The sequence below is a fragment of the Agelaius tricolor genome, unplaced genomic scaffold (genome assembly GCF_023055355.1).
Source record: "Agelaius tricolor isolate 1412-34295 unplaced genomic scaffold, bAgeTri1.0.p SCAF_7, whole genome shotgun sequence".
Taxonomy (NCBI): domain Eukaryota; kingdom Metazoa; phylum Chordata; class Aves; order Passeriformes; family Icteridae; genus Agelaius; species Agelaius tricolor.
In genome coordinates, this window is record NW_027269267.1 from 46,136,443 (window position 1) to 46,163,914 (window position 27,472).

At 40.2% G+C, this 27,472-nt stretch overlaps 1 protein-coding gene across 5 annotated transcripts in view; it reads left to right on the forward strand.

The window, feature by feature from the left end:
* Positions 1 to 27,472, forward strand: part of KLF12 (KLF transcription factor 12) — a 234,160-nt gene that overhangs the window by 164,659 nt on the left and 42,029 nt on the right. For 3 of the 5 annotated variants that reach the window (XM_071431074.1, XM_071431076.1, XM_071431075.1), the window contains exon 6: positions 5,902 to 5,961. The exons of the other annotated variants lie outside the window; for them this stretch is intronic. In XM_071431074.1, the coding sequence (XP_071287175.1) occupies positions 5,902 to 5,961 (60 nt within the window). The remainder of the gene's footprint in view (positions 1 to 5,901; positions 5,962 to 27,472) is intronic. 5 annotated transcript variants of the gene reach the window in all.

Sequence of the window (27,472 nt, forward strand, 5' to 3'; positions counted from 1 at the left end):
AAATATGTGATGTTTGACAAAAGGGCAGTAAAATCAAAGGATGCCATCTTGTGCATGCACTAGGATTTTTTGGTATGAAAATTTTCTATTATATGTCCCAAGGCCTTTTGCCAGAATAACAGGATTCCCCATCAGCCAAAGATCATTGGAAACAATGGCCAGGTGAATGGCAACTGTAAATCAAAACCAGCTTCTACAGAGAAATTAACATTACTTCCTGCTTTGAAAGGGCTGTGTTGCTTAAATGGAAGTGTATCAGGAGATTGGGGTATTGTCAGTTGTTCCCTGAAGAAAGCTAATTTGAAAATAACAGTGCTTTTACCTTGATCTACATAAAATCATAACTTCCTGTCTCCTCTGTCAAAATAAGTTTCCGTGACTGTTGAGTGGGTCATTCCAGAGCTTTTACCATACCATTGCTAGGAGTAATTTTTTCCTTTTGAGAAAAATATTTAAATTAATTACATAATAAGCTTGAAGAACTAAGGAATCCTGGTTCTGTTAAAGTCCAAAATCTTGTTTCTGTTTGCCATGAACTTTGTTTGGTCTAATGATTAGTCCTGAAACTAACAGAAGTCTGGATGCTAAAGAAAAAAGTAACTCAACACTTCATCTATTTGGGGCACCATTATCTTGCAGTGAAAGAGTTACATGTATTGGTTCATTGATACCTTCTGTATGTCTTTTTCACTTCCTTTATCTGTCACAAAGAAACTTTCAAAGATCTTGTTTCCCAGCTTCAGTTTAGTGTCTGTATTTAATTCACATATAAATGTCTTCTTAGCATAAGTTAAATTTGTTAATTAATTTAAATTTCAGTCTAAGAAGTGCCAGTCATTTTAAGGTAGTTGTCAAACTTTGCCATTACTGGAATTTTACATTTCTAAACATGTTTACACAAACATGCTTTGGAATAAAATGCCATGAAACAATAGCGTGTGATTATCATTCATAAAGCATTTTTGTCTTCAGAGTGCTTTGCAAACATTAACTAATTAAATTGTACAGGTCCCCTGTGTGTTTAAATATTATAATTATACACAGGTTAGTGACTTGCTCAAGGCCATGCAGCCAAGGAGAGAATGAGTTGGGATCAGGTACATCTGCCTCTTGCTCCCATGCTTAATCCACTAAAATGTGTTGCTCCAGAGTGAAGCTCAAGTCATTAGTTGCTAGATATGTGAAATGCATTTTATGGATAGTGAGGCAGGCATTCTGTAATTGCTTGAAGAGCATGACTCCAAAGAATGAATTATAAATAACATAATGAGTTACTACGACCCAGTTAGCAGTTTGTACACCTGTTTGGCATCTCTTTCCCCAGTGATTCGTTATTCAGCTTTTTATGTTTTGTCTTTCTAAATCAGCACAGAAAGCAGGGACAGAGCTGTGTGCCTGAAGAAATTTAGAGCTATAACAAATACTCAGAGGTGTGGATTGGATAGCAGAACACTGCCAGGAAAAGCCACAATAAAACTTCCTCAGCGAACTGCTACTTTGACTTACTGATAAGAAAAAGAAAGAGCATTGTCCTCTGCTGTCACTTGAGCCAAAATTACTTCTTGTTTCATTATCTAGATTAGATAAGTTTTTATCTTTCCTTTTCCATAAGGCAGTTCCTGTGATTTTGACAGACGTACATGCAGCACAATTAAATCTTAATAGCAGTGCTTACACTGATTTATGGAAATATTGTCCTGAGTGTTCAGGTCAATGCATGCAAAACCACAAAAGTTGTGTAGGTCACGGGTATGTAAACTGCATGTAAAGGAGGGAACTATTAAGAGGGGGACACTGTTGGCAAGGCATAATTGAATGAGCATGTAAATACAGGAATAAAAAAAAATAACCTACTTTTTTTTTGTCCTGCCATTTTCCTTTCTCCTGCATAATGGGAAAAGATTGTGGTAGGTTTCCCCATCTATTAGTTAAATCCTCTTTGACTAGTAGTGATTTCACCACAACCTCATTTCTCACAGCAAGTTCTTTTTATGCTGGAGATAAAAGAGGAGGGAATGGAAGCTCTTGGATGATGGATATGAAGAGAGGGTTTTTTTTGTGTTGAGCCTGTGTGCCAAGGAGGTGCCACTGTCCATGTGTATGTGACTTAGAACATGAGCATTACTATTCTGAATACATCACAGAAAGGATACTTGGACCTCACAGCTGCCACACATATGAAATTACTCTAGTCAAAATAAAGGAATTGAAGGCTAAAACAAGGAGTAAAGCAGCACAATGGCTGATATTTTAGTATCTAATCCTGGAGTAATCACAGTCACAGGTTTCAGAGTCAAACTCTGCACCTCCATCATTAGAGCAGTGACCAAAATGTGTCAAGCATGAGATTCTGGGTCATATTTTTCTTTTATTTATCCTTGCGAAATATACTGAGTTGCCAGAGGATAAAGCAGTGCAAGGAAATATGAAAGCTGAGGCAGGCAGAAAATAAGGAAGAGACCCGGGTGGATCAGAGGAGGCAGCAACTGCCAGAGCTCTCTTGTCCAGCCTGTGTTGCTAGCTCAGGGGGGCATGGAGCAGGCTGGCAGGCACTGGGGCCAGAGGCTGCCCTAGAAAGTGCTCACCTTAAGGCCTGGGGACAGGATCTGCTGCTGGCTGGAAAGCCCAGCACTGCAAACAGAGCCTGAAAAATAAATTAACCTGGAAATCACCAGAAGCTGACATCAGGCTGTAAAAGAAATACTTGGTTTATGTACTCATTAAAAGTCAGCAGTCCCAGTCTTGTCAAAATATGTACCTCAATTATTTGCATGAAAAGTACAATATTTAGCATAGTGCTGGGATAATTCATGATAAATCAGGGACACACAGTGCTGTCAGATAGACATAGAAGTCACCATGGTATTTCTCTTAAGAACTGATTAGCACTGCTGTTTCTATAATCAGTTGCTTGTCAGGGCCAAAGAGTCAAACCATTGATAAATAAGTTCACAGGAGGAACTATAATAATGACCAAAATCTCAGTCATAAAAGTTTCAAAAGCACAATAATAGAGTAATGTTGTATAATAAATTGTTTGCTGAAAATTATTTACCAAGCTGAACAGGTTGATTCCTTTTGCACTCCATTTTTCCACTTCAGAACTGCTCGGCTGTCTGTATCACCACATGATTTCTGAGATCTTTTGCCATTCCTATAGTCAGAATAACAGAAGGTGGTTCTCCTTTTGCTTGAGAGGAACTACAAGTACATGAAATTCTGTAACAGGTACATCCTTGCCAATATGTTGCATCACATAGAGGTTCCACTGTCCCCAAATGCTTGCAACACACATGAAGCACTGCAGGTACCCAGGACCAAGATGAGCCACAGCAGCACAGGCACTTGAGACAAGATGCAGATTTTTCTGCTTTGGGGAAAGTCTGATGGAGGTGTTGTGAGCTTCTGAAATAGATGATTGGCTCCAGCACTGTGGCAGAGCACCTGCACAAGGCATTAACACTCCCACAGTATAGTCAACAAAGAGTTAAAGGCTTTGAAGTTCAATGGGCAGAGCAATCAGCTTCCTAGAGATGTCTCCACTTACATCCTGGCTGGGTACTTGGCTGTGAGTTGTTTCTGCTCTCTTTGGAGCTTGGGCTTCTGAACTGTAATAGTTCATTAAAGTAGTTTGGAAAAAAAAAAAAAGAGCAGCTCACATTCCCAACTTTCCAGTGTGGAAATGAAGAGATCAAGTTCTGAGCTTACCTATTTTTGCCTGCTGTAACACCCAGAGTGTGCTGTCCTCTTCCCATTGACCATCTCTCTGTGGGAAAATGTGACAGCCAGCAGTGGTGCAGCCACCCACCTCTGGCATAAAAGCCTGGTGTCAGGAAGCCAAATATCTACATTTGTGTGCAAAAGATACTCAGGAGTGGTCCTTTTCCTCTTCTTTATTCTACACTTGCATTTTGGAATAGGAAGTGACTGTTACAGATCCTTTTTATGCTGATAACATGGTCTGAGATGTGTTTTAGCCATTTTCATAGCACAGATAAGCTTCAAGTTCCAGAGGCAAGGATTAGGTATTTCTCTCTGTGGTTTCTGGATTGGAGAAGAGGCAGGGTGGGAGGCCACAGCCATTTGGTTCTCACACCAAACAGAAAGAAGCATAATAACTTTAAGGTGTCAGTGAGGTTGTTGGATGATACCTGAGTGTCCTTTGCTTCAGTGCCTGGATACTGTAGGTTCTAAACAGGGTTTTAGTTGCCTGCTAAATTTCCCACTGTCAAAAATTCAGCATGCAAATACTTAACCTCAGCAACTCAAATTTTGGTCTGCCCTGTTGCTTAGTTGTTAAAAAGGGAACTTTATGAAAAGGAGTGTCCAAAATTTAGTGTTATGACTTCCAGGTAATAAATTGATGTTTATATCACCTGTGCAAATAAATGATTTTCCAATGAGGCACAGAGATGATTGCAAATTAATTGACATGGAAGAGAACCACTGGTCTTAATGGTTTCCAGTAAACATTTTTCCAGTGCATGTTGCTTTCATTTGAGGGCTGATTGGGCAGGGGAGATTTTGTCACAGTGCTCTTTGATTAGGTACTGACACAGCTGTAAAATAAAATTTGTACCTATTTGCTACAGTGAGACAGTACGTGATACATATTTCTGAGAAGGAAAAGACTCTACATGGAGTGTGGGAAAAAAACAAAAGTGTTAAGCAGTGATAGAGCTAATAACTTACACTTCAGAAATTCTGTACATCATTTTGTCATCTGCATACCATATTTGTGTCATTATCAGAAATTTAGCATCTAACAAATGGCAAAAACAGTAAAGAAAGCCATTATTTACTGTAGACTTGAAGCAGGGAAGTGTGACAGGTTCAAAACATTCAGTGCAAAATTTTGAGAGAAAATGGATCGTTAGTAGGTTTCCAAGGGCCAGTGGAAAATGCAATTATATAAATGAAGCAAAGTTTTTCTGAAAATTTCCTTTTCACTTTCATCAGTTCCTATGCCAACCTGGATATTTTAATTGAGCATTATAAAAGATTCAAAACATATTCAGTACAAATACATTCAACTGCTAGTGTGCTAGAGCTTTTTATTATTCATACTGTTATTCTAATATTTTTGCTAGTTTCTTGGGCATTGCCCTCAGACTGCTTTCACAGTACCTTTGAGGTCTGAATCACAAATAGAAGGACCAAAGGGGCTTATTCATGTTCTTGGCTTTCTGCAGGTTTTTCTTTTTTTTTTCCCCCTAACTTGGTGGAACTTTTTCCAAAAGCCATCTGTATGGAGCTTCTTATTTGAGCACCTGCAGTAAATCAGAATTTGTCTGTGAAAAGGAACATTTCATGTAATCCAAATCTCAACCAGCACAGGAGTTTGTACAGCTATGGCACTGTATATTGGTGTTGTTCGTTATTCAAAGTGGTATTTTAGAAGATTGTATATTTTCCCTGGAGTCCCAGTTCTAAGTAAAAATGTTAAAGCTTAAGTTTTTTGGTTTTGTGTGGAAATAATATTACTGATGCAGCAGAATTCTGGGAGCAGACATTCACTGCAGCCACTTCATGCAATGTCTGCCTGCTGTAGATTCTCATTAGAGTTTACCTCTTTGTTGCTGATGATTTTTTTAATAAAAAAATGATAGATCATGATCCAGAATTACCACTGAGTGACATATGGGTCCTTAAGCTTTGACTTCACTGCCATGAAAATTAATCACAGAGCTCCTAATTACTTACTTATCATTAGATGGGGCATCTACAGAGCAAATTCAGTTTGAGGAGAGTTTTGAGTGAATGGGAAAATCCTAAAGTGTCTTCCACACTGAGGCTATGTGCCTTACTTACTTTGCAGTAAGTGTTCCTCAAGCTTGTCTAAGTCCCCTTCGATTATTTGGGGTAACTTAAAATTCCTAATTGTCTGTGTTCAATTTCCAGAGAGAGCATGTGGGGCTGTGCCAGGTCAGCTGTTAACCCTTTTCGTTTTTTCAACTCCAGGTATGAAGCATTTTATTGTGTATTATATAATATTCTGTTTTATTGATGAAGTCTAGTAGCAGTGCTTTTCAGGTTTCTTTCCCTCTTTATGTCATGACTGGGGGGTATGTGGGGCCAGGCAAGATCTGAAGTTGAGTTTTGCAATTGCTTTTTTTATCTTGGGGCTCAGAGGGTGGTGGGAAAGCTGCAATTTTTAATTTTTTTTTTTTTTAATAAATCACGGTGTTTAAAATGTAAGAGTAGAAAATACCTTTTCTGATGTTTAATAATATAGTTTAAAGCATTCAAAGTAGTCTACTGAATTTGAGTAACAAAGTTGATGTGCATCAATGTAGCTCATGTTATAGTGGATCATCGCCAGTTACTGTGAAGCAAAGCTACAAAATGTAGGAAGAGCTCTTTGCAAACATCTTCTTCATTTTATTTCAAGGAGGGCACAATTTTAAAACCTTCCTGTGTTATGTTCCTAGTAGATGGATGGCACAGGGTTTACATGCCAGTCCAGTGGCAGGGGGTGACTGGGAGGCTTCAGCAAGTGCTGTGAAACCATAAAGGCCCTTGGGTTCACCCCACTTGCCCAGGTAGAAATGATGTCAAAGGACAGAAGGATGTACCAAAGCTGGTAGGGTTCCTGTTTTTGTGGGACTCATGGATATTGCTTTAGTGGGTTTTAAAGCAGTATGCAGTGAAATGTCGACTCTCAGTGTGCTTGCTTGCTTGCCTGTCCTCCTCCCTGCTTTTGTTTGTTTTGTGCACCCCTCTGAATGTTCCTTTGGAGTTGTGTTTATTATGGGGCAAGTGTAAACCCATCAGCTTGCTGCTCTATCTGCTCTTAGTGACCTGTGTTCCTTCTGTCTGTGGAGTACAGAAGAAAAAACAACTTCACACATTCAATATAAGCAAGTATGCTCCAGAATAAATCAAATTCTTCACATTTATAAGTACAGCTAAGCTTCATAATAAAATTAGGAAGAAAGCCTGTTTAAGAGCAATTACACTTTCAAATTGCTAATGAGTAGTCAAATACAGAAGTCATTCCTCAAGACTACTCCTATCTCCAATTTGCAGTTAATTACACTACAACTGGTATATTTATATTAAAAATTTGCAGGATCTTATTACTTGAACATTTTCAAAGTAGCAGCAAGAGCAATTTCTCTGTTAGAGCTAATAAAAATCTTTTAAGGTTTCCTTTACTATGAAATTGAAATGATACATTTATTTTTAAAAATCCCTAGAATGTTCTTTGATCTGATTGTATTATCAGTGCAATGTCAGGAATTATTCTGACAAGCCTACTAGTCTCTCAAAATGTTGTGTTTCTAAAACATATGCACAATTCAGATACAGTTTTTAATGCAGCCTTCTTTAGTTGGCATTAAATTAACTATATAACATTTTGCATGTTGGCTTCTATTCTGCAAGAAGCATTTTCAAGAAGGACACTTATGTTGTTAATTTTTTGGTCTTTGTTGATGTTGTCAGTATTTTGCTTTAAAAATCCCTCATGAATTTACTTGGTATTTACATACCGTAGTAATGAATATGAGATCCTACCCATGAGGCCCTCTGAAAAACATGCATGGTTAGATGTAGAGGAAGATGGCTAAGCCATCTCATGCAGCAGTTCTAAACTGCTGAAAGTTGGTATGCTCTGGCTGGAGCGAGATGAGACTGAAAGGTAGCATTTGGCAAGACATGTAGGTTCTAATGAAAGCAGAAATTTGGAAAAGAGCTGGGGGGGAGGGGGGTTATGTGTTTTTAAAATAACCAAATTGATCAAGAAGACACATCTGTCAAACCTCATTTGATAGACCTGTAGATTGAAAGGTGGAAGTAAGATCAATTAGATTAACATCAAAGTTGGTGCATTATTTGAAAATATGAATGCTTATGGTGCACTTGAACCTGCTGACAGTGCTAGGAGTCTTCCCCACAGCTGGTCCCTCTTCTTGGGGTATGGCACTGCTGGAGTTTGGGAACAGTAAATGCTTGTCAGAAGTGAATTCTGCTGCAGTTAAATGCAGCTATATTAGTTGGTATATTTCATTTGAATTAAATTTCATGCCTACCCAGTTTTGGCTATTTTTCAACTTCGTATTACTAAACTTATCTTTTTCCACTAAATTGCAAGAAAGTTATCCTTTCATAAAATTACACCAAGAAGTATGGTATTCCAGTTAGGAAAGTACAGAATTTGATACTTCAATTTCTTTGTGATAATGGAGGAACAGAGTGGATCACAAAGTCTTGAAGAAACATTTTTGTAGGTTTTTTTTTCTAATTTTTCTTACTGGGTTCATCAAATCTACTAAAAGTTGCCAGTTTTACTCCAAACCAATTCCACACAAATCTGCAACTGCTGACCTCTGTGGATGGCCAGAGGCTGGGACAGTTGCCTCAGTTCATGCACATCTAACTGTTAATTTCCTCTAAAACGTGGAGCGTTTTGTCCAGACTGCCTCCTCTGATCCACTGGGAACAAAGTGATAATGTGTATGAGTTTCACATGTTGGGGGCACAATGTGCCTCTTCATCTTTGCTGTCTTGCTAAGGGTACTGCTTTAGCTCTTGTATAATCTTCCCTGATCTTCTTTTTAACACCTCGTCCACAGGCTCAGCCAGATGGGAGATGTTTGGCAGCTGGAGGACCCAGATGCCAAATTCTGGAATACAGCTTCCCTGCATTGGCACATGGGCTCATGGCTGGCTTCTTGGCTTGCACCTCTGCTAACTTCTTGGCTACTGTCTAGCTGGCAGCTGTGGCACTGCCTCTGGGGCTGTGTTCAGGTCAAGCTGCTTTGGAGTTGGATGGCTTTCCTGATCTGAATTGCTCTGCTGGACACCATTTTCACCTCAGTTCGCTTTGACTCTCCACTGTTCAAAGACGAACATTTGCAGTGTTCTGTTGTATTGCTGACATTTGTAAGACTAATTCGAAGCAGTCCTTCTCATTTGTCATGAGTTCAAAGAGAAAATAAGCATTGCAGTGCAAAGTACACTGCTTTACTTGTTAGCATTCCCATTAGTTAGTAAGATTGTTTAGGCCCAAGTCTCTACTTGCAATTCATCTCCAGAACCAAATTGTTAACTGAAGAGCACAGGCTTTAAAGGATGTATTTCTTGTGTCTAAACTTTGATTTCTTTCAGCCAAAAGTGAATCTAGCATCTGTCAAACAGAAAAAAAACCCCACACATTTGCAGAGGTAGTCTGGATCATTTTTAAAGGAAGGATAAAGAATAATGATGATGATGATAATAAATAGGAAGTTACTGGTAATAATTAAGTGCACTGCCAGCAGAAAATGCTTGATCTTCTCTTTGCTGGATTTGGAATGTCCTCATTTCACATTTTAGTTTTACTTCAGGTTTTTTATTGGGCTTTTTTTCTTAGTTTGTTGTTATTTTGTTTTTTGGGTTTGTTTTTTTTTTCCAAAAATGAGGTAATGAAAAATTAATGCATCTAGGATAGGCAAAGCATTTGAAGCAATTCCCTAATCTACATATTTTCCTTCATGCAGCTCAGTGCATAAACATTACTTTCAATGGGAAAAACTGCAAAATCAAGAGGTCACTTATACTCTGTATACTTACAGTAAAATTTAGATTAGTCATACCTATTATGAAATTTTCATTCCCTCTCTCAACTAGAGTGGGACTATGTTGTGCTACACTAGAGGCACTGATACCTCTGTTACACTCTCAGAAAACTTTTTTAATGCTTGAGTGAGTAGCACTTGTGCTTCATTGTGCAATGAAACTTCTACCTGTATATTAAGGTTAAGCTTTGCATGTTGAGCTGACTTCTGAGGAAAAGCACTTGAATTCCTCATTATAGTCACTAGAGGGAATTCAATGTCCCAGGAACAACCAAAAAGGAGCCCTTACCCATCTAGTTTAGGTGTATACTTTAGTGGCCTAGGGAATGTACGTGCTTCTCTGGAAACACAGCCCAGTTACATCAGATCAATCATTTTGGACTGTATAGAGAACCACTAGGAAATAAAAGCATCATTTTCCCTCAGAGGTACACTCTGTAGCCCTTTCTGGATTATAATGGAGGAGAGATGAGTCTTTTGTCAAGCAAACTGGCAGCAGCAACAGCAATTTTGCCACTTTTGCAGATGAGCTTCATTAATTAGCTCATCAACAGACTGGGAGACCTGAGGTGTAGGTTCTGAGCACAAGCTGGCCTCATTGTGATCCTTGGTGCAGGCCTAATCAGATAAGATACGAGGGGAGCAGTGGAGTGTCATCTCCCTTCTTGCTGAATATGGGCAGCTGTATAAACAGGAACACAGAAGTTATGGGATGGGGAAGGAGAGTGGGAAGAAGAATCTGTATCCTTGTCTGAGCATGGACAGGACTGGGACTGTAGGCTCCCTTCCCTGAAGCAACATCGGGCCAGAAACAGCTATGGATACTGAAACAGACCTTTCACTGTTCCTCTCCAGATGCTTAGTGTCCAGATTTCCAGTATGGAGCCAGGATCCCCCTTTTCTGCCCAACCTTTTAGCCTTGTGGATCTTGCATTCCTGATTACAGAGTAGCCTCACTTCCATGGACACTTGGGCAGAAGGTCCTGCATCTGTATAGCCAGATTATTGCTGGGGTGGTGCTCCTTCTCTGGGTGAATTACCTGACTGCAGGGCTACAGTACAGCACCTTGCCAGTGCCACCATCAGCACTCTGCCTGCCTTTTGGGGCTTCTGCACACGGCACAGGCAAAGTTCAGGACAGGGCTCTGCCTGTAGGTGGAAAATGGGCAGCTGCCAGAATGAGTCTGTGTGGACATGTGCCTAGTGGTTGGTACCCAGAGAAGCTCCATCCTAATAGTGAAGGACCTCATGGGTTTGGGGGAGGCTGTGTAGGACTCTTCATGGGACAGTGGGTGGGATGGGGTCATGGACCTAGGCAGGCTTTTTGGTGTCTGCCTCCCAAATCAGGGTTTCAGCATGCCCATTCTCACACTTCACCACTTTCCAAACTGGATTTTCTTCTTTGAAATTAGCAAGCTTTCAGTGCTTTTTAATGTAGTAGAATTAAAGGTATTATTCCATTACCTAGACTATTTCTTTTGTCTGTTTACCTGTTTCTGCCCTTTTTTCATCTCAGCCACAACTTTTGCCCCATCAAAGCGATTCTTGTCACTTTCTGTGTCCTACAGGCTTTGGAATCATAATCATAAGCTTATTCTCTTTTTCCTTTTTTTAAGTGCCTAGGATTATTGTCCCTTTTGCATTCTAGTCAAGCAGAGAAACAATGTATGCTGTTAAAAAGGGAAAGCAAGCAACCACAAAGATGTTTTTCCATTCTCTTACACCTCCAGTACATTCTGTAACCCAGTTACTGTAATTGTTTTTAAACTTTTTTTAAACATGCATACTGTGAAGAGATTGCAGTAAAACAAGGGTTTCTCATAAGGCCAGTGAGACTGTAAGGGATAAAAAAAGATGACAGAGCAAACAGAAAATCCCATGTTTTGTTTATCAGTTTATATTTTTTTTTGCCTAATGGCAGATTCTTGGAGAAAGGATCTGTTTGCTTCAGTGGAAGACTAGCTTAGGGTTTACTGATTCCCAAGGCAAAAAGAAGGCATAGTTTCCAATTTGCAAGCTATTCAGTGTGTGTGATGAACTGAAGTCATTTGTGGATTTGTATGTTGCGTTTTGACGTGATTAAATGTTTTAAGTCTATTGATTTCATGCTGGGGATTAATGATGCTGAATGAAAGAGCATCAAAGAATAAAATGTGTTTACATGCTCGATTAAAATACCTTAAAAAAGCGCCAGAGTACCTATTGTTGGATCAGAATGTGATAAGAGAAGCAGAGGACCAATCACACGGCCTGCATCAACAGGAAAATGCATTAACTTCCTTAGGCATAGAAAGAAGAAAAGCAAAGATTTGATAAGGATTGACTGTACCTTTCTGAATGCTCACCGCTTGTGTTTGACTTGGTGTTTTTAGAAGAGGGGATTAAAGAGGTTTCATTATCAGTTACCACAGATCTGTTTTAGTGAATCAATCAAAGCATGATGCTTAGCTGCTTGGGATTAATGAGACGAGCTTTTAACTGGAGAACTTGTTGGGAACAGCAATGTTAATAAAGGACAAGACCTAATGATACTCAGTGCAATTGTGGACATGAGATACAGTAAAGATGGTGTTTGCTGCTTTGAATTTGTGTAATACTTTTAGATCTGTTTGCCTTAGCATATTAGCTCAAAAACATACCATTATCTTAAAATGTTCATAGTGCTAATTGGCTTGTATCTCCTCTCTGCAAGTGTTCCTAATGGCTCTCTAGATTCATGGGTTGTATCTGGAATTGCAGGTAGGTGTCACATTCTGTTTATCAAGATAATAGGAGATAGAGATGAAAAAGACCTGTTTGCTTGTTAAATCCACCCTGTTGCAAACACAATATAGGCTTTTCCAATAGTATTAAACTGTTAGCAGCCCTTATGTCAGCCAGAATGCCAGGCAGAGAATTTATTTGTGGTGTATCTGGGGAGAAGGATGCCTTAATGATCAGGTTAGCTTGTGAAATACTTGATGCACGTGAAATACTCCCTACTGAGCCAGGGAGAAGTTTAAATGTGCAATTTAATGCAGCTGAGTAAATGTCTGACAAGACCAACTCAAGCACCCATTTGCTCTTTCTCTCCTGATGCTCTGATCTGGATTAGCATATGTAAGATAAATTCAGCATCAGTCCATACACCCTACAATTCATTTGTCTCACAACAGGGTTGAATTATTATCCTGGGTTTGAGGCAGGAGAGGGGGGGTTGACAGCATGCAGTTATTTTTTTTTTCTCCCATTCCTATTGCTTAGTACAAGACCTGAAGCCCTTGGTTACAGAACAAAGTGTCTGAGCAGTAACCAAGCTTGTGCAAACCCAAGAGAAGAGTAATGACTGTTCCTCGCAAGCTTCCTGCCTCAGTGCAGGTGCAGGAATCAGGAGGGCCTGAATAATTCATAAGGTGCAAATTAGCCCCAGCTTGCTCCCACTGCTCAAATTTTGCTCTGCTTACCTACCTAGTTGCTGGAAAGAAAATAAAGAATGCTTGGGAAACCAGGGAGAGAAAGGCAAAGAGTGTTACAGTTTAAAGGCCAGAGTCACAGAGACTGCTGAATGCTGGGTGTGTTTAAAGGCTCGGTGCTTGTTGAGGAATTGGACTCTAAATTGATTATTCATAGAGTGTTTTCTCAGGAAGAAGGGAGCTCTAGGGACCCATTCCATTGCTCTTGGAGAGGAAATAAACTTCCTTTTAAGAATTAGGTTTTTCCTGCTTTTATTGTTATGGTTTCTAAAAACTATTGGGTTAAAAAAAATGTTTAAAGTTCATTTTAAAGCCTGCTAAGGTATTGGAGAGAGTAAATATATATGGTGTCACTCAACTCAAGGGTTCAGAGAAATTTGATGAGAGATCTAGGATGTTAGAATGGTTACTGCTTTGAGTAAATATGGATTTCAAGGGCTCATATGAAACTACTTAGATATGGAAATGCAGTGTGCAATTAGCTTGTATTTTTATCATTTTAAAGGCAGCATTGCTCTGTTTTAAATAGTTAGTGATGGTTACCTTTTCTGTTGGATTACTTATCTGCTTTTTCTGCCCAGAAGATCAAAATGAGAGGCGAGTAATGTTTAATCTTCCTACTACACAGCATTGCATCTCACCCAAACATCAAGTAAAAGGTTTTGCTGAGCACTGATGTGGAAGAAGGGAATTCCTTACACAGCTCTTGGAACAGCTTGTGTGTCACTGTGCAGTACAGAGAGGAGCTGGCCTGAAAAAGGCAGGTTGTTTGTGCTGTGTACCTGAATATCCCTTTGACATCTCTCATTTGGGAGATGGAAACATCTGACAACTCCAGCAGGAGCAGGAACAAGGTAGCTAGTTTTCCCTGTTGGCAGGTGTTCAGATGGAGAAAAACTCTCCTAATGTTTTTGCTGTGCTGAATATGAAAAGAGAACTACAGCAGAAAAAAAGCTTCCTTTTAGTGGTTTTGGAGATTTTCTGTTTTTTTATTTGTTTTGGGTTTTTTTTTATCCAACATTTACCCCTTTATCTATCCCCTCTACCCCACCCCCCTCTTGTCTCTCACGTGCAGCAGCTAGATCACGTTGCCATCATCTGTTTTTGTATTTCCCTCATTTGGGTTGCTGGAATAGGAGCTGGCTTTCATTTCTAGCTGATTCTGTCATTTCCGCTAGGCCCCAGCTTGGGAAGGTGCCAAGACCAACAGGTGATCCTTGTAGCTGCAAAGCAGCAGGAAGAAGGCTGTGCATGGAGGAGACAGTGCACCAGAGGGGCTGCCTGGCTCTGCTCCATCTTGCTGTATAATTAATGCCCCCCTCCCCAGCCCCTCATACTGAGCAGAAAATCTGTGCAGAACAGATCAGCTGTAGGGAAAATGGTAATAAAGAGTCCTGGAAGAATATAGGCTGTGTAAGTGCAGAGATGTGCTCCCTCTTGGGGAGAAACTGTGGCTGGTCCTTTGTAAGGAACGGGGACAGAATTGTATTAGCTTCTGTAAAGTAACATGCACTCCATCGACCAGTGCAAGAAAGTAAGCATTTCAGTAAATTTCAGTGTTATGCTCACAGGAATTCTTATATGTACAGGAACTAGTTTAGAATGAGGTGATCATTTAGTTAAGCTTTTCTCTTCAAGGAGTAGCTTGCAAAGTCACATGGAAATTACTTGGGCACAGAGAGTTAACTCTGGTTGGGAAGGACCTCCTTCAAGCTGTAGGGCTTGGGGGCACCTGGAGCAGGAGCCATACAAGCTCTGCATTCTCTGGGCAGCACTGATGGGAGGCATGACTGTGCAGGATTTCACAAGGATGATTTTTGGAACATGTGAAAAAATTCCAGGAACCCTCAGGATTGCCTCAAAGAGCTATTTTTTTTCAGAAGAAACTCCTAAAGAACTTTTTTTTCCTATGAAAACAAAGTTATATTTAGTAGGTGTCAGTGGCTTATCAAAATCAGTTTTAAATCATACCTCCAAGGCTTAGGTTAACCCCTTGGCATATACCATGATGTGAGATAATGTATCCCTGAAAACTGTAACTGCATGTTTGTATTTGTGAGGCAGGCTGATGTTTTGAGATAGATACATGTTAGCTTTAATCCTTTGAAAAATAGATGGTATCTCAAATTCTTTCTGCTCAGTACATATGGAAGCCAAGTTGTTTCTTTCACCTGTGGACTCACTGCTAGTAGTTTGAAAGCTGAAAGTTTCATGTAGGCAAGGTTTAAGTTTTCTGTGTGCACTTCTGTAGGGAGCTGGGCTCTCTCAGTGCACCACAGCACATTCCCAGAGCAAGGGGAAGCTTTGGAGAGCAGGGAACTGTGAAGCCTGGATCGGTTCCACCGGTGAAACCGAAGTGCTGCAGCAGATCTGCACAGCAAATGCATCACCTTGACTGGCTGTTCCTGCTGTACACAAACCAGAAACACAAACAGCAGTGAGATCAAACTGTTATGAAACATCAACATATTTAGTAATGCTTCTAGCAGCTATCTGTCTTCAATCCTTTTGACTAAGCCAGCAGTGGTTTTTCTTTGTGTTGTTCTGCAGTTTGTCAGCCATCTGATGGGGGAGGAAGTGGGAGATACATTGCATCTCAGGGATGTGTTGTGTGTGTGTGTGTGCAAGCCTAAGGGTGCTGCAGGATCTGAACTGGCAGCAGATTGTTCATGAATACACACTTCCCTTGGACATGTCTCCCCATGCTAAAGGGTGCACCATTGCAATCATGCAATGGACACTGGCATCTCAATATTTTTTCCCCTTGTGTCCCTTCCTTTCTCCACACTGGTTTGCTGCTTTTGCCCCATACCAAAACTTCTGGTATAAGAGGCTGTTAGCAAGGAGTGAGGTGTTTCTGTCAGCATTTTGTGAATTTTTCTCTTCTCTCCTCTGTGTCTTGGGAGACCATTGTAATCCATGCATTTGCAGTGGGTCCTGGGCAAACCTGAATAGTCCCTCTGGCAGCCTCCATTGTGACTTGCTTCCCCTTGGGTTGTAGGACTAGGGGGTGTGATTTCTTTCTAAGATACTCACCCATGCCTCTAGTGACCTCTAAAAAGCCCCATGTGCATGGCAGGATGTCATGGAACCAGAAGCTTTTATCTGTAGGGTGCTGAGGGATCCTGGTGACTGTTCCATCAGGAAGTAGCAGTACCAATTGGAGAGGCTGGAGAGTGAGCAGAGCAGGGATACTTCCCACCTGCATTTGGCTACAGTACAGCCTGGTCTGGGCAAAAGCCCTCCAAAGAGTACTGCAGGCAGGAGAAAAGCATCTTTGGGCAGCCTCTGAAAAGTCAAGTTTTCCAGTGCCTTTGGCAGGCAGCCTGAAGCAGATCCGTTCCTTATGCCAGCCCCATGGAGCGCTACCCCTTGTGGTTCTCCCTCCTGCTGCAGTACATACCTTACTATTATTAATATTCTGGAGGCGCCAGCAGCATGCTTTGTTCTGGATGGAATGTGGTTGCCCAGAGTGCAGGGAACTGTGTGGCCATTGTTTTAGTATGGGTAGATGGATCTGATAATGAGCACTGCAGTTTTTCCTGGTCAGTTTTTTTAATTCACCTTCCTTCTATTCTGCCTGCTCCCTGGGCTGACCCCAGTGTGCTCAGCACGTGAAGGATGCTGTGATCCCTCTGGCAGGAGAGAGGGAAGAGCTCTTGGGACACCAAGGTGCACAGCAGGGGCAGGCTCACACAGCACCATAGCACTTCAGTGGGAATAGACTACACATTCAGCTGCACTTAGTGGTGTGCAGGGTCCCTAAGTGTGCAGAGCCCCTCAGTGTGGGATGTTGGTGCACTATGCAGTGTGTAGGGCAAAGAGCTGCTCCTGTGCATCTTTGTGCCTACTACAGCTTGGCCCAAAGTCACGGGCTCTATTGTGCCATCACCATAAAACCAGTGAAAGTTTCAAAATCCATGGCTGCTGCTGCTGAATCCTTAATAGGCATATTTACTTTGGAACTGCAAAATTTTTAAATGTATCTGCTTTCAGCTTGTAACACCTTCAAAGACAAAAAGATTAAGATTAGCATGCAAGCTAACAACGCTTCCAGAAAAAATCAGTGGATTTGGAAAGCACAGTAACAAAATGTCCTGTCACAGGGATTCCTGTGAACTCAGTGTGGAATAAGAAGAGGCTGCATGCACTGAACCTCATGTCCCCCAGATTAGTAACTGCTTAATGTTATTCCTGTAACCTGTATACTTCCTCCTGTTATACCACCTCCTCCTGTTTTTCCGCCCTGTGTAGTTCTACTGTTTCAGCGAGTATTAGCCCTTTGTAGCACATAGTTTTCTTTTTAACTACTTTGTGAAGTACCTAATGCTCTTTTGGGTGCCACATAAGTGATAATAATAATAATAATTATTATTATTATTATTATAATTTTCCAGGTGTACTATACCAAGTTGTGTTGTTTGTTGCACAGACACAAAGTAGGGAGGGACTGCTGAATGCTGATAACTCAGCTGTAAGGTAAGCCTCTAACACAGGAAGGGATATGCTCTGGTTTATTTATGAGTACACTCAGAAGCAATGTCTGCCTTCCAGTATATCCCTGCTTTTTAGGACGGTACATTTTACTTGGATGCAGTATTGCCAGAGGTCAGTAATAATCAGGGCTAAATTGCTTACGATGCAAAGGTAGTGAAACATTCTCATTACACTCCAGTCCTCATTTTCATTGTTAATTCAATGTTGTTCAACTTTTCACTGGTTTCTCCCTTACAAATGTGGCAGTGAGACAGCCAGGCTGAGCCATCTGCTGCTGGTGCTTGGGAGGTGCAAAGAGACACCACAAAGAAAATTGATTGACTGCAGCTGACTGTATTAGGGAGAGACCTTATTTGAACCGGCAGTAACTGGAGGGAAGTGTGAACTGGCTTTAATTCTCGAGCAGACCTCTGAATATTAAGGATGTACACAGCAGTTGGAAGGATACATTCAGAGTCCAGTCATGTTCGAGATCACATCCCCTTGGCTTTCTCATTGTTGCTGTGGTTGTTCACAGCTGAGGGGAATTCTCTAGCTTTTGCATTTAATGTTAAATATGTAATTGGGTGGAAAATTAATGTAAACTTAAAATAATTTGGTTTCTCAGTCATTATACTCCTTAGTGGTAAATTATTAAGCTTTGTGTCTCTGGTATCTCCCAAAAGCCCTGCCATTACCGATCGTCTGACTGTCTTTATTAGCTTATATTTTTTCTCTAAAAGCAAGGCCTCATGTACAGTGTAATTATCCAGCAGTGCTGATTAATGGCATAATTCCCTTTTTCTGTAAAACTGCTGTGTAAATTATTTTCATTTCATAAAAATTACTTGTCAAGCAATTTTGTGGAGGGGTTTTTGATTTCTTTTTTTTTTAGGTTTTTATCCACCCTCTCTATCACTGTGTCATGGTAATATCATTAAACACTGTTGTGTCTGAGCCTGGTATGAGCACTAAACACTACAATGATTTCAATGGAGAAAATTAAAGTAGTTTTCATGCTATTGTTACTTCTACCACCAGACCTGGTGAAGGAAAGTAGCTAAGATACCCAGTTCTGAGAACAGGAGTGTTTTTGGAGGTACTTGTCCCAAAAGTGAGATCAAGGAAGGAGACTTGCTCTTTTGAGCTAGCTGTTGAAATCTCTGCCACTTCTCAACCTTTCAGATTTCCTCTTGCCACTTAAAGTATGTTTTCAGGAACCTCAGCAGCCTACATAGCCTACATGGTTTTTTTTGTTGTTGTTTTTTTTTGTTTGGTTGGGGGTTTTTTTTGTTTTTGGTTTTTTTTTTTTTTTGGTTTTTTTTTTTGGTTTGGTTTGGTTTGGTTTTTTTTGTTTTTTTGCTGCTGTCCCTTCCCCTTTTGCCTTGGCAGTGGTTCCTTACCCTTCCTCTCACCTATCTCAGTGAGACTGAGAAGCTCACTCACCACTTCCCCATGCCCTTAGATATTTCACTTTCCCATGCCCTTAGATATTTCTTCATGCTCCCTACACCTGTTTCCTGGGCTAGATGATACTGAGAAGATTGCTGGCCTGTCCTTCTTGGCCTGTGAAATGTGCTTGAATAAGAAGTGGTATGATGCTCATCAGCTTGTCATCTGGTTGGACATGAACAAAACAATGGACAGTGTACAGTGAACAGCCCTGCCTTGCATAAAATGACAACCTGGTATTGCAAGTTGAACCTTCTCCTTTCTGATGAGCATGTTTCCTTTGGTCTGCTGTTTTTAAAGCTGTCATTTTAAAGCTGTCATGTATTTTGTAAGCACCTAAGTAGTGTGAAGGTCCTCCTAGTCCTGTTGGCATAAGAGCTAGCAAATCTACTCCTCTGATATGGGAGTCCTTCACTAAAGCTGGCATGTAAAAGGTGGTTTCAAAAGGGCAAGTTTCACTAGTGTGTGTGTAGAAACAACTGACCAAAGTCTAAAATCCTTCCCACTGATGTCCAAGTGAACCCAGTAACCTGGTTAGTATTTACTAAAAGAGCAGAGAAACAAGGTTGTGATAGAGTGATTATTCCTCTGGAAGACCTGAGTCCCCTTTCTCTATCCATCTTCTACCTTACAGCATTAAAAAAATAGTAGTTTCTGCCTCTCAGCTTCTGAGGTTATTACTTGACCCTTATGTTTAATATCCATATATGGCCCTGCCCTTTGTGAACTTGTCTAATCCTCATTTGAGCTCATCTATATTCTTGGCCCCTACTGTATACAGTGGCAGTGAGCTCTAAGTGTGTGCTATGTGAAAGAAATGAAGAAGTTCAATTTAAGTCCCCAGTTCTTTGAAAAAAATAGTGAATAACCACTTCCTATCATTACATTCTTGGCTGTGCAGAGCTCTACTATCTCCCCTCAGTTATCTCACAAGTTTGGCATTCACAGGGTAACATGGCTGTGGGCCAGCTGTCAAAGAGGTGACTGAAATCATTTTCCTGGGGAGCCTTTTCCACTCTGCACTCTCTTCTTGAGACCAAATTAATCCTAGATCTGCCATCGTCTGAATCTAGTACTAAGACTAGGATAAATTAAAGAAACATGCTTATCGTGGACTGCTCTGTCACTCATAACATTGGGAACACCACTTCTTCTGGCACAACTAGTTACAAAACATAAAACTGCTGAAATACCAGTCATTTAGCTGCTCTCACCATGTGCTTCTGAAGAGATGGTGGTTTGTTCAGTTATCGTTTTTAGGTATAGCAAAATTATGCTCATTGCTTGTTCAGCTGCTTGACCTCTTGGCATATCCCTACAGAGCTCCTCATTTCTGCAGTGCCAGGAAGAACTAGGATTACTGTGCCTATTTGTGTAATTATTTCCGAATATCTCTTTAGCTTGTATTTCTGGAACTAATTTGTTGTCTTTTTGCATTATTTTATTTCTTTTGGTTTTTGTTTTTTAATCTCATGCACCTGTGCTTTTATACATACTTTCACTAATGCTATTTGCTGCTGTGAACTACAGAAGTTAGCAGATGGAGTTGGATGAATCTTTTACGATTTAAAAAAAGTTTATTTAGTGTGTTTAAAAAATGATAATGTGTATTTTGCATTACATATTTTCCTGAGTTATAGACTTGCATCACTTGTGTTAAAAATGATCCTGATGTATTTTTTCCCTGGCTCTTCCAGTCTCAGTGACCTTAACAACCAGTATTCTTGTTGACAAATGGCTTGGCAAATAAAGGCTGAAATAGTAAATGGACTGTCCTCTCTGATGTGTTTCATAACTGTTTTCCATCAGGCATTTGCAATACTGATTTGAAATGTTTAATTATACTCAAAGTCATTAGAAACTTACTACATATGTCTGACTTGGAAGTGAAAGAAGTAATCTCTTCAATAAACTTCTAACCCCTTCCCCCAATTCCACAATAACATTGTGACTGATAATATTTTCTAGTTATTAATTTTGTTTTAGGGATCATTGTCTTTAAATCTCCTTAGGCCTTCAGCTTAGGGTGGCTGTTGAGGGTAGATGTTCACAGGACATTAGGGAACATTGTTCAGAGCACCATAAACCTGCTGTGTTTCAGTACACCTCCATACTGCAGAAGGGATTTGCATCAGGATGTGTACTAAACAGTAGCTCTACTTTAGCAGTCCTTTCCTTATAACTGGAGGAGAAAAAAAAAAAGGCAGAAATCTGTTGCTTTGCAGTAAGGCTCTGCTTAATTGTAACAGAGGTAGGGCTGTAAACCATGCTAAGTCATAAAGGTCACAGCTTCTGTGAGAAGTTTCTCTATTAATAGTCTATAAGTATTTTGTTTCTGCCAAGCTAGTGCTTAGAACCAAATTAGTCCCTCATTACAAGTCTGATACATTAAAGTCAAGAGTGTATCAGCATGCCATGTGTTGCCTCCAGACACCTTCCACTGTGCCTCACTCAGACTGTATTTTCATAAATGCACACATATGTAAATATAAGTAGGCAAATGACTTAGCAATTTGTTGAGCAATCAAACAGCTTCTAAACCAAATAAGTCTCCTTTTTTTTCCATTCAGTTTTTTCTGTTCTTAACAATATTTTGCAAATCCCCACCTTTTTTTATCAGCTGTGTGAAAATAGTTGCCATGATTTCCCAGTGTCACCTGTTGCCTTCAGCATAGCAGCTAAAGATACTGCCATGAATAGATAAATAAATATTAGGTGCTTCTCTTGGTATGACTGCTCTGATGAGAAGAGTTCATTCTGCATTTACTGGAGAGAGGTGGACTTTTCCATCCCATTTGAAAACATTTATGTCTAAGACAAATGTGGTGAATTATCCCAAGGATTGTCAGTTTCTCCCTGGGTCTGTTTTTCCTTTGGCCATCAAAGGAGTCTGAGCAAACTACTAAACTAAGTTGAAACAGAAAAAAAGAATGAGTTTTGAAGAGAACATAACAAATGGAGATGTAAAGATATCATCCTGGAGAAAAAAATCTCCCTCTTTGAAAATTATTATGTGAGTTCTAATCCTAAACTGAGCACCCAGTGAAGGCTAGAAAAACGGAGTTTGAAGGATGAATTATCTTGAATCAAACACGCCTTTACATTCAGGAAGTATATGGGATTGTGACTAAGGATTTCTTATCTGCCAAATGCCACCCTGGTTAGCACAGATTTCTCATTTTTAAGGATGCCCTAATCACCCATATTTTCCATTCCATTCTATATTTCTATTGTAAAAAAGAATACAAAGAAAGAAAGAAGATAGAAGAAAAAAATTGGGCAGTTAATTATTCTGTATGTCATTTCAGAGCTTTCTCTGAAAAATGGTAGTAACATTGTCCATCAGCCTCACTTGGGTATTGAGAAAATAAATTCATAAATCTGAACTCTGTTCAACAGATTTTATGTTGATTCTCATAGTAAAACCAATGAATTATAGATAAACCTGATAATAATTGAGAGTAAAGGGAAGATGCAGGTTTACTGCTTTGTTTGCTCTCTTTTTGCTCTTTCTGGTAGCACGAAAATGAATTGTTTATTACTGTAGTCCTAAGGGTGAGACCACTGATGATTTCTGCTGCTCTCATAAATTGTGTTGGGCCCTTGAGATGCAGTTTTGAAAGTGGCCATGGTTCAGTTGCCATTTCTGAATTGTAATTGTGTTAGACCCAAAAGCAAAGATTTTGATCCTGGTGGTGCAAGGACAGGCATGCAAGCAAGCCTTGCACCTTCAGAGAATGCCTTTCATTTTCGTGGGGTCCCACAATGACACAAGTTTGACCATTTGGATCCAATTGCAGGATTTAAGGTTTAAATCCACCAGTTTCAGGGTTTTTTGCCCACACACAACACAGAACTATTTCTGACAGTGTTGGGTAGTAGGGGCTTGCTCCTTAAAAAGCTTTGGGATGGCGTGAGCGTGGTCCTCTAGAAGACACTCTGTGTCTGAGATGCTTCAGCTGTGATGTGACAAGGAAGTCAAGTTTTGGAATATATGTGAATGGAAGTCTTCATTTGTTGATTTAACATTTGAGCTCTTTAGCAGTGACATAACTTGGTGATGTTAGTTCCTTTCCCAAAAGCAGCAGGGATAACCTGGTTGCACAGATGAATGGGCAAATGTAACAGGCAGAGTCCAGTCTCTGTCCCTAGTCGTGGGTATTTGCCACTTGTCTTGTGTGGGTACCCAAGTTCAGCTGAGTTCTGGTGAATCATGCCAGGGAGGGCACTGGCACATGTTAGCTCCCTAACCTGCTTCTCCATACCATTAGAGGTGTCTGTGGCTTGGGGTGGAGAGGGTTAGGGTTAGAGTTTTGAAAATAGCCCAGACATAACATGTTGATGCTCCAGAGCAGCACAATAAGTGCCTTCCATCTGTAACTATTCTAAAAGTCTGTTCCCTGAGTGCTTTCTGATGTCTCTGTGTGTCCCAACCATGGCCATACCATGTATGTGGGAATCCTCAAAATTCTGATAACTGTGAACTTAATTCTGAAATTCTGTGAACTTAAAGTCTAGTAGCTTGGTTTTTACAACACATTTATGGGAAACTGCACAGAGGGCTCTGATCCAGCTGAACTGAGATTGTTTGCCCAAATAAAGTGTCTTGTGTGCTCAAGGGCTCACAGAATCAGCTCTAATTGCAGCAGTTTACGAATGTTAGGGAATTATGCCTACATGAACCTCTGGAAATCTCTGTTTAAGGTATTCATTGTTTCAGTTTCATTGGAGTTGTGATCATATCAATGGGCATGTGAATAAGGAGCTGGTGGAGTTACAGTATCCGACCTAAACCCATTGTGGGGAAGGCACTAGCAACAGGAAGGGGCAAGGACATACTGGCCAATACTGGTGGCTGAGTGCCAGAGCTAAAGGTAAATATTAGGAAAAGAGGAGAGGCATTCAGACAAGGTGTTTTTCCTTGAGCAGTAGCTTTCTCTGTGTGTTAAGTTTTATGATACATAAAGTGGCCTCGGCTCATCTAGGAGACTGCACCAGCATAGTGTCAGTATACCATGTCCAAAGAGAGAGATTTGTACAATTGTTCAGTGCTTTAAAGCCATATTGTTTAGTTAGACTTTGTTCCCAGTTCAGATTCATTATGACATGGCACCTTTTTGTTCCATTTCTTTGGTGTTTCTTTTCCTTTTTCTTTGTTATTTGCCCCTTCCTTTCTGAGGGGCTGTTGTTAGCTAAAAAAAGCAGTATTTTCCAATATTTCTCCAGGTGACTGATAGGAAAAGGGGGCGGGGGAAGAAAAATCTTCCTTTCTTTTTTCCCATTTCAGACCTCAATTATCCCATATGCTTTGAAGAACCTTGACTACAGGAATGGCCTAATTTCTTTAACTGAAAATGCCTTTCAGTCACCTTCCCCAAAGTGTGCAGCTTGGAGCACTGAATCTTTATTTTGGGGGAAGAGAAGGAAGTATAGGATTGTTTGGAGCGATGAGGAACAAAGACCAGGACACTAGGGAAGGAGGAAACCAAAATCTAAAGGAGGCTGCTGCCATCTAGAGTCAAGACCTGCCGTTGTTTGCCTCTTCAGGAGTAGCATTCAAGTAATATGCATGTGAAAACAATAGTAGAGGAAAACCCCTCAGAGCAATGGAACTGCTTTCTTTGCTTTTCATTTCAGTAGTAATAATAGGAAATTCTAAAAGTATTTTTTATTTTTAGTAAGTGCTTTTTTGTTTACCTGTAATCTAATGTATTAATTTCAATTAAAATGTTCTCATCACATGAAAATTGATACTTAACATAGTGCTAAAAGGAGGACAATATACCTACAATAGACATACAATTATTACATGATTAGAGGAGTTGACAAAAAATCTTGGCTAAGCTGGGTACAGATAACTAGGACTGAAAACATTCCCTTCAACATTGTATTCAGTATGATGTAGTTTTCATTCCTATATATGATATCGCTAGGATATGCTGAAACACCTGTTTTACTTTTTCATCTTTTGAAATGTTTAATTTTATAATACAGTATTGAATTCCAAACTTCACCTAATAGCCAAGTTGAGTTGTGGAGGTGTTTTGAGTCTCCTTTAAATTTTCATTTGAAGCCCAAACTGTGTAACATAACAATAGACCTGAAAGTATGTGTGTAGCAGGTAATCAAGGTGGTTAGAAGATGAGCTTCTGTGGTGGCATGGCCTCTTTCTGGCCAAGTAAATATTTGACCTGAATTTTAAACCCTTCTGTGGCTGTATTTCTGTACATAGTTGCATTGAAAGCAAATTGGATTTAGAAGAGTACACGTAAAGATGCTGTGAGAGTTGTGGTCTCTGTTAGGACTTGTTAACCCAACAAGTGTCTTTTTGCTTGTTCTTGCTTGGTTTGAAAAGTCTGCTCAGTACTTTCCAAGCTGATGGCATTCTTTGCAAGGGCGTGCAGAGTATCCTGGGAGTATGGATGAAAAGGCAGCCTGTGTGTAAAAGGGTGTATACAGAGGGGCTTTCCCCAGTGAGGTGTTGCAGGGCTTTTCTCATCTGCTTTGTGCCCTCCCCCTCAGATTTTTCTTCAGCTCCAGCCTCTCAGTCCTTTGTGTAACACCATATTGAGAAGTTAGCATGCAAACAGGAGGCAGCTTAATGGGGGAGATGGAGCAGTGCAGGTGCACAAAAAAGATCAGTGTGGAGCTGATTGGAGTAAGGCTGTGGCTTTGGACTCAAAGATCAAAGGGAAGAATTGCTCGTTTAGTTGTCTTACACTTTTCCCTCTCATAATTGCACTTACAATTAATGACCTTAGTCTGCACAACTTGAAGACTTGCACCTCGAACTGGAACAATGACAGACACATTTTGTCCTGTGTTACATTTGTCACATTTGATGCCTTCAGTTGTCTTTGTCTCCTTTGCTGCTCCCTCTGCTCCTCATCATCTAGTTTCACAGCCCCAAGGGAAGATCCATGATGGGTCCTTCTGGGGAGAGAACCTCTCTTGCACAAGGCCAGTCTCTCCTATGAAGGCAGCGCCCTACCAACCTCTGAGCTTGCAGGAGCAAGCAAACACTGTTGATGAGACCAGGTACCTGTGCTCTCCTGCTGTGGGGCAAGCAGAAGCTCCTGTTTTCATGAGGATTGGGAAGCAAGCTGCATCATAGCACAGCCATTGCATGAAGCAGCACGTCTCATCCAGTTCCTGAAGTGATGGATCCCATTGCATGTGTGTAGGAGTAGAAGTATGGCATTTCAACCAGACTGTCCTGACTTGAATGTATGAGAATGGCTCATCCCTGATGTATGGCTTGCAGGGTGGTGGAACTCACCACCAGGGCCTCATTCTCCTTGATGGGTTGTAGATGGGGCCAGGGGAAAGAGGGCAGACATCAGGTAGAGCAGAGCAGAACTGGACTCAGCAGAGCATGTACAGGCTTGAAATACTGGGTCCTAATATTTGGTTCTGTGTGTGCTTTCAGAAAAGATAACTATTACAGGATCACTGTGTCTAATCATCTCTGGTGCATCCTGCTTCCAGAGCCTTGATATAACTGTTAATTAGAAAAAGCATTTTGAGTAAGTTTGCATAATTCCATTCTCTATATATTTCACTTAGCCTGCTTTTTACTTGTGTCATTGAATACTCTTTTAATTTTCAGCTATTTAGACTTTGACCTCTCGATTTTAGTCAATTAAATGTGTAAACACACTCTGTGCTCAGGGACCACATTTTAGCTAGATATATAGAGGCACTTGTGTCTATACATGGAGCACTCCCTAATTTAAAATCAGAAAGTGCTCTTTGTCCTTTCCTTTGGTGCTGGCAGCATTTCTTTGACCTATGAACAGAAAGGAATATGATTCTATTTTCATGGAAGTTCAGCTTGGGATCAGGAATTTCACATACTTTGATAAATCTGCTCAGCCACTTTCTAAAAGGAGGGCTGTCAAAAATTGCTTTATAGTGTTACCCGTCCTTTTGTTCTCAGTTCTTTGAATTATCCTATTTGAGTCTTGAAAATGACTTCACATTCGTTAGTAGTTTTGTCTTTTTCCATTTTCCCCCAGCATGCTCTTGTCTTGTTATGGCAGCGTAGACATAACTATTAAGAAGAAATTAAATTCACAAAGTACATAGAGTCTTTTTTCTTTCATGTCCTTTGAACTACTTGATCTCTGTATTTAATTCTGAAGCCTAAAATGAAACTCTGGCACTGTATCTTTCTCTACCTTGCTCAATTCTCCACAGTTTTGAAAGGAGAATTAGACATATGACACATTACTCATACTATTTTTCTTTGTAGTTGCTGCAATTAAAAAGACTCACCAAAAACTTTTTGAGGGTTGTGGGGGGATTAAAATTCTCTGCTTGCTGGCCTAACATGATTACTGCCTTCTCATCTCCTTTTCCTGCTTCTGGTTTAATAAATTTCTACACTGACACAAGATTTCTGTTTACTTTCTTACTTGGGCATAGACATCTCAGAATTTATGAGGACCTTAGTTTAAAAAAAGAGGTAAATTAGTTTATTTGTATTCTCTGGCAGATTGAACATTTATTCATTAATAAATTCATTGCATT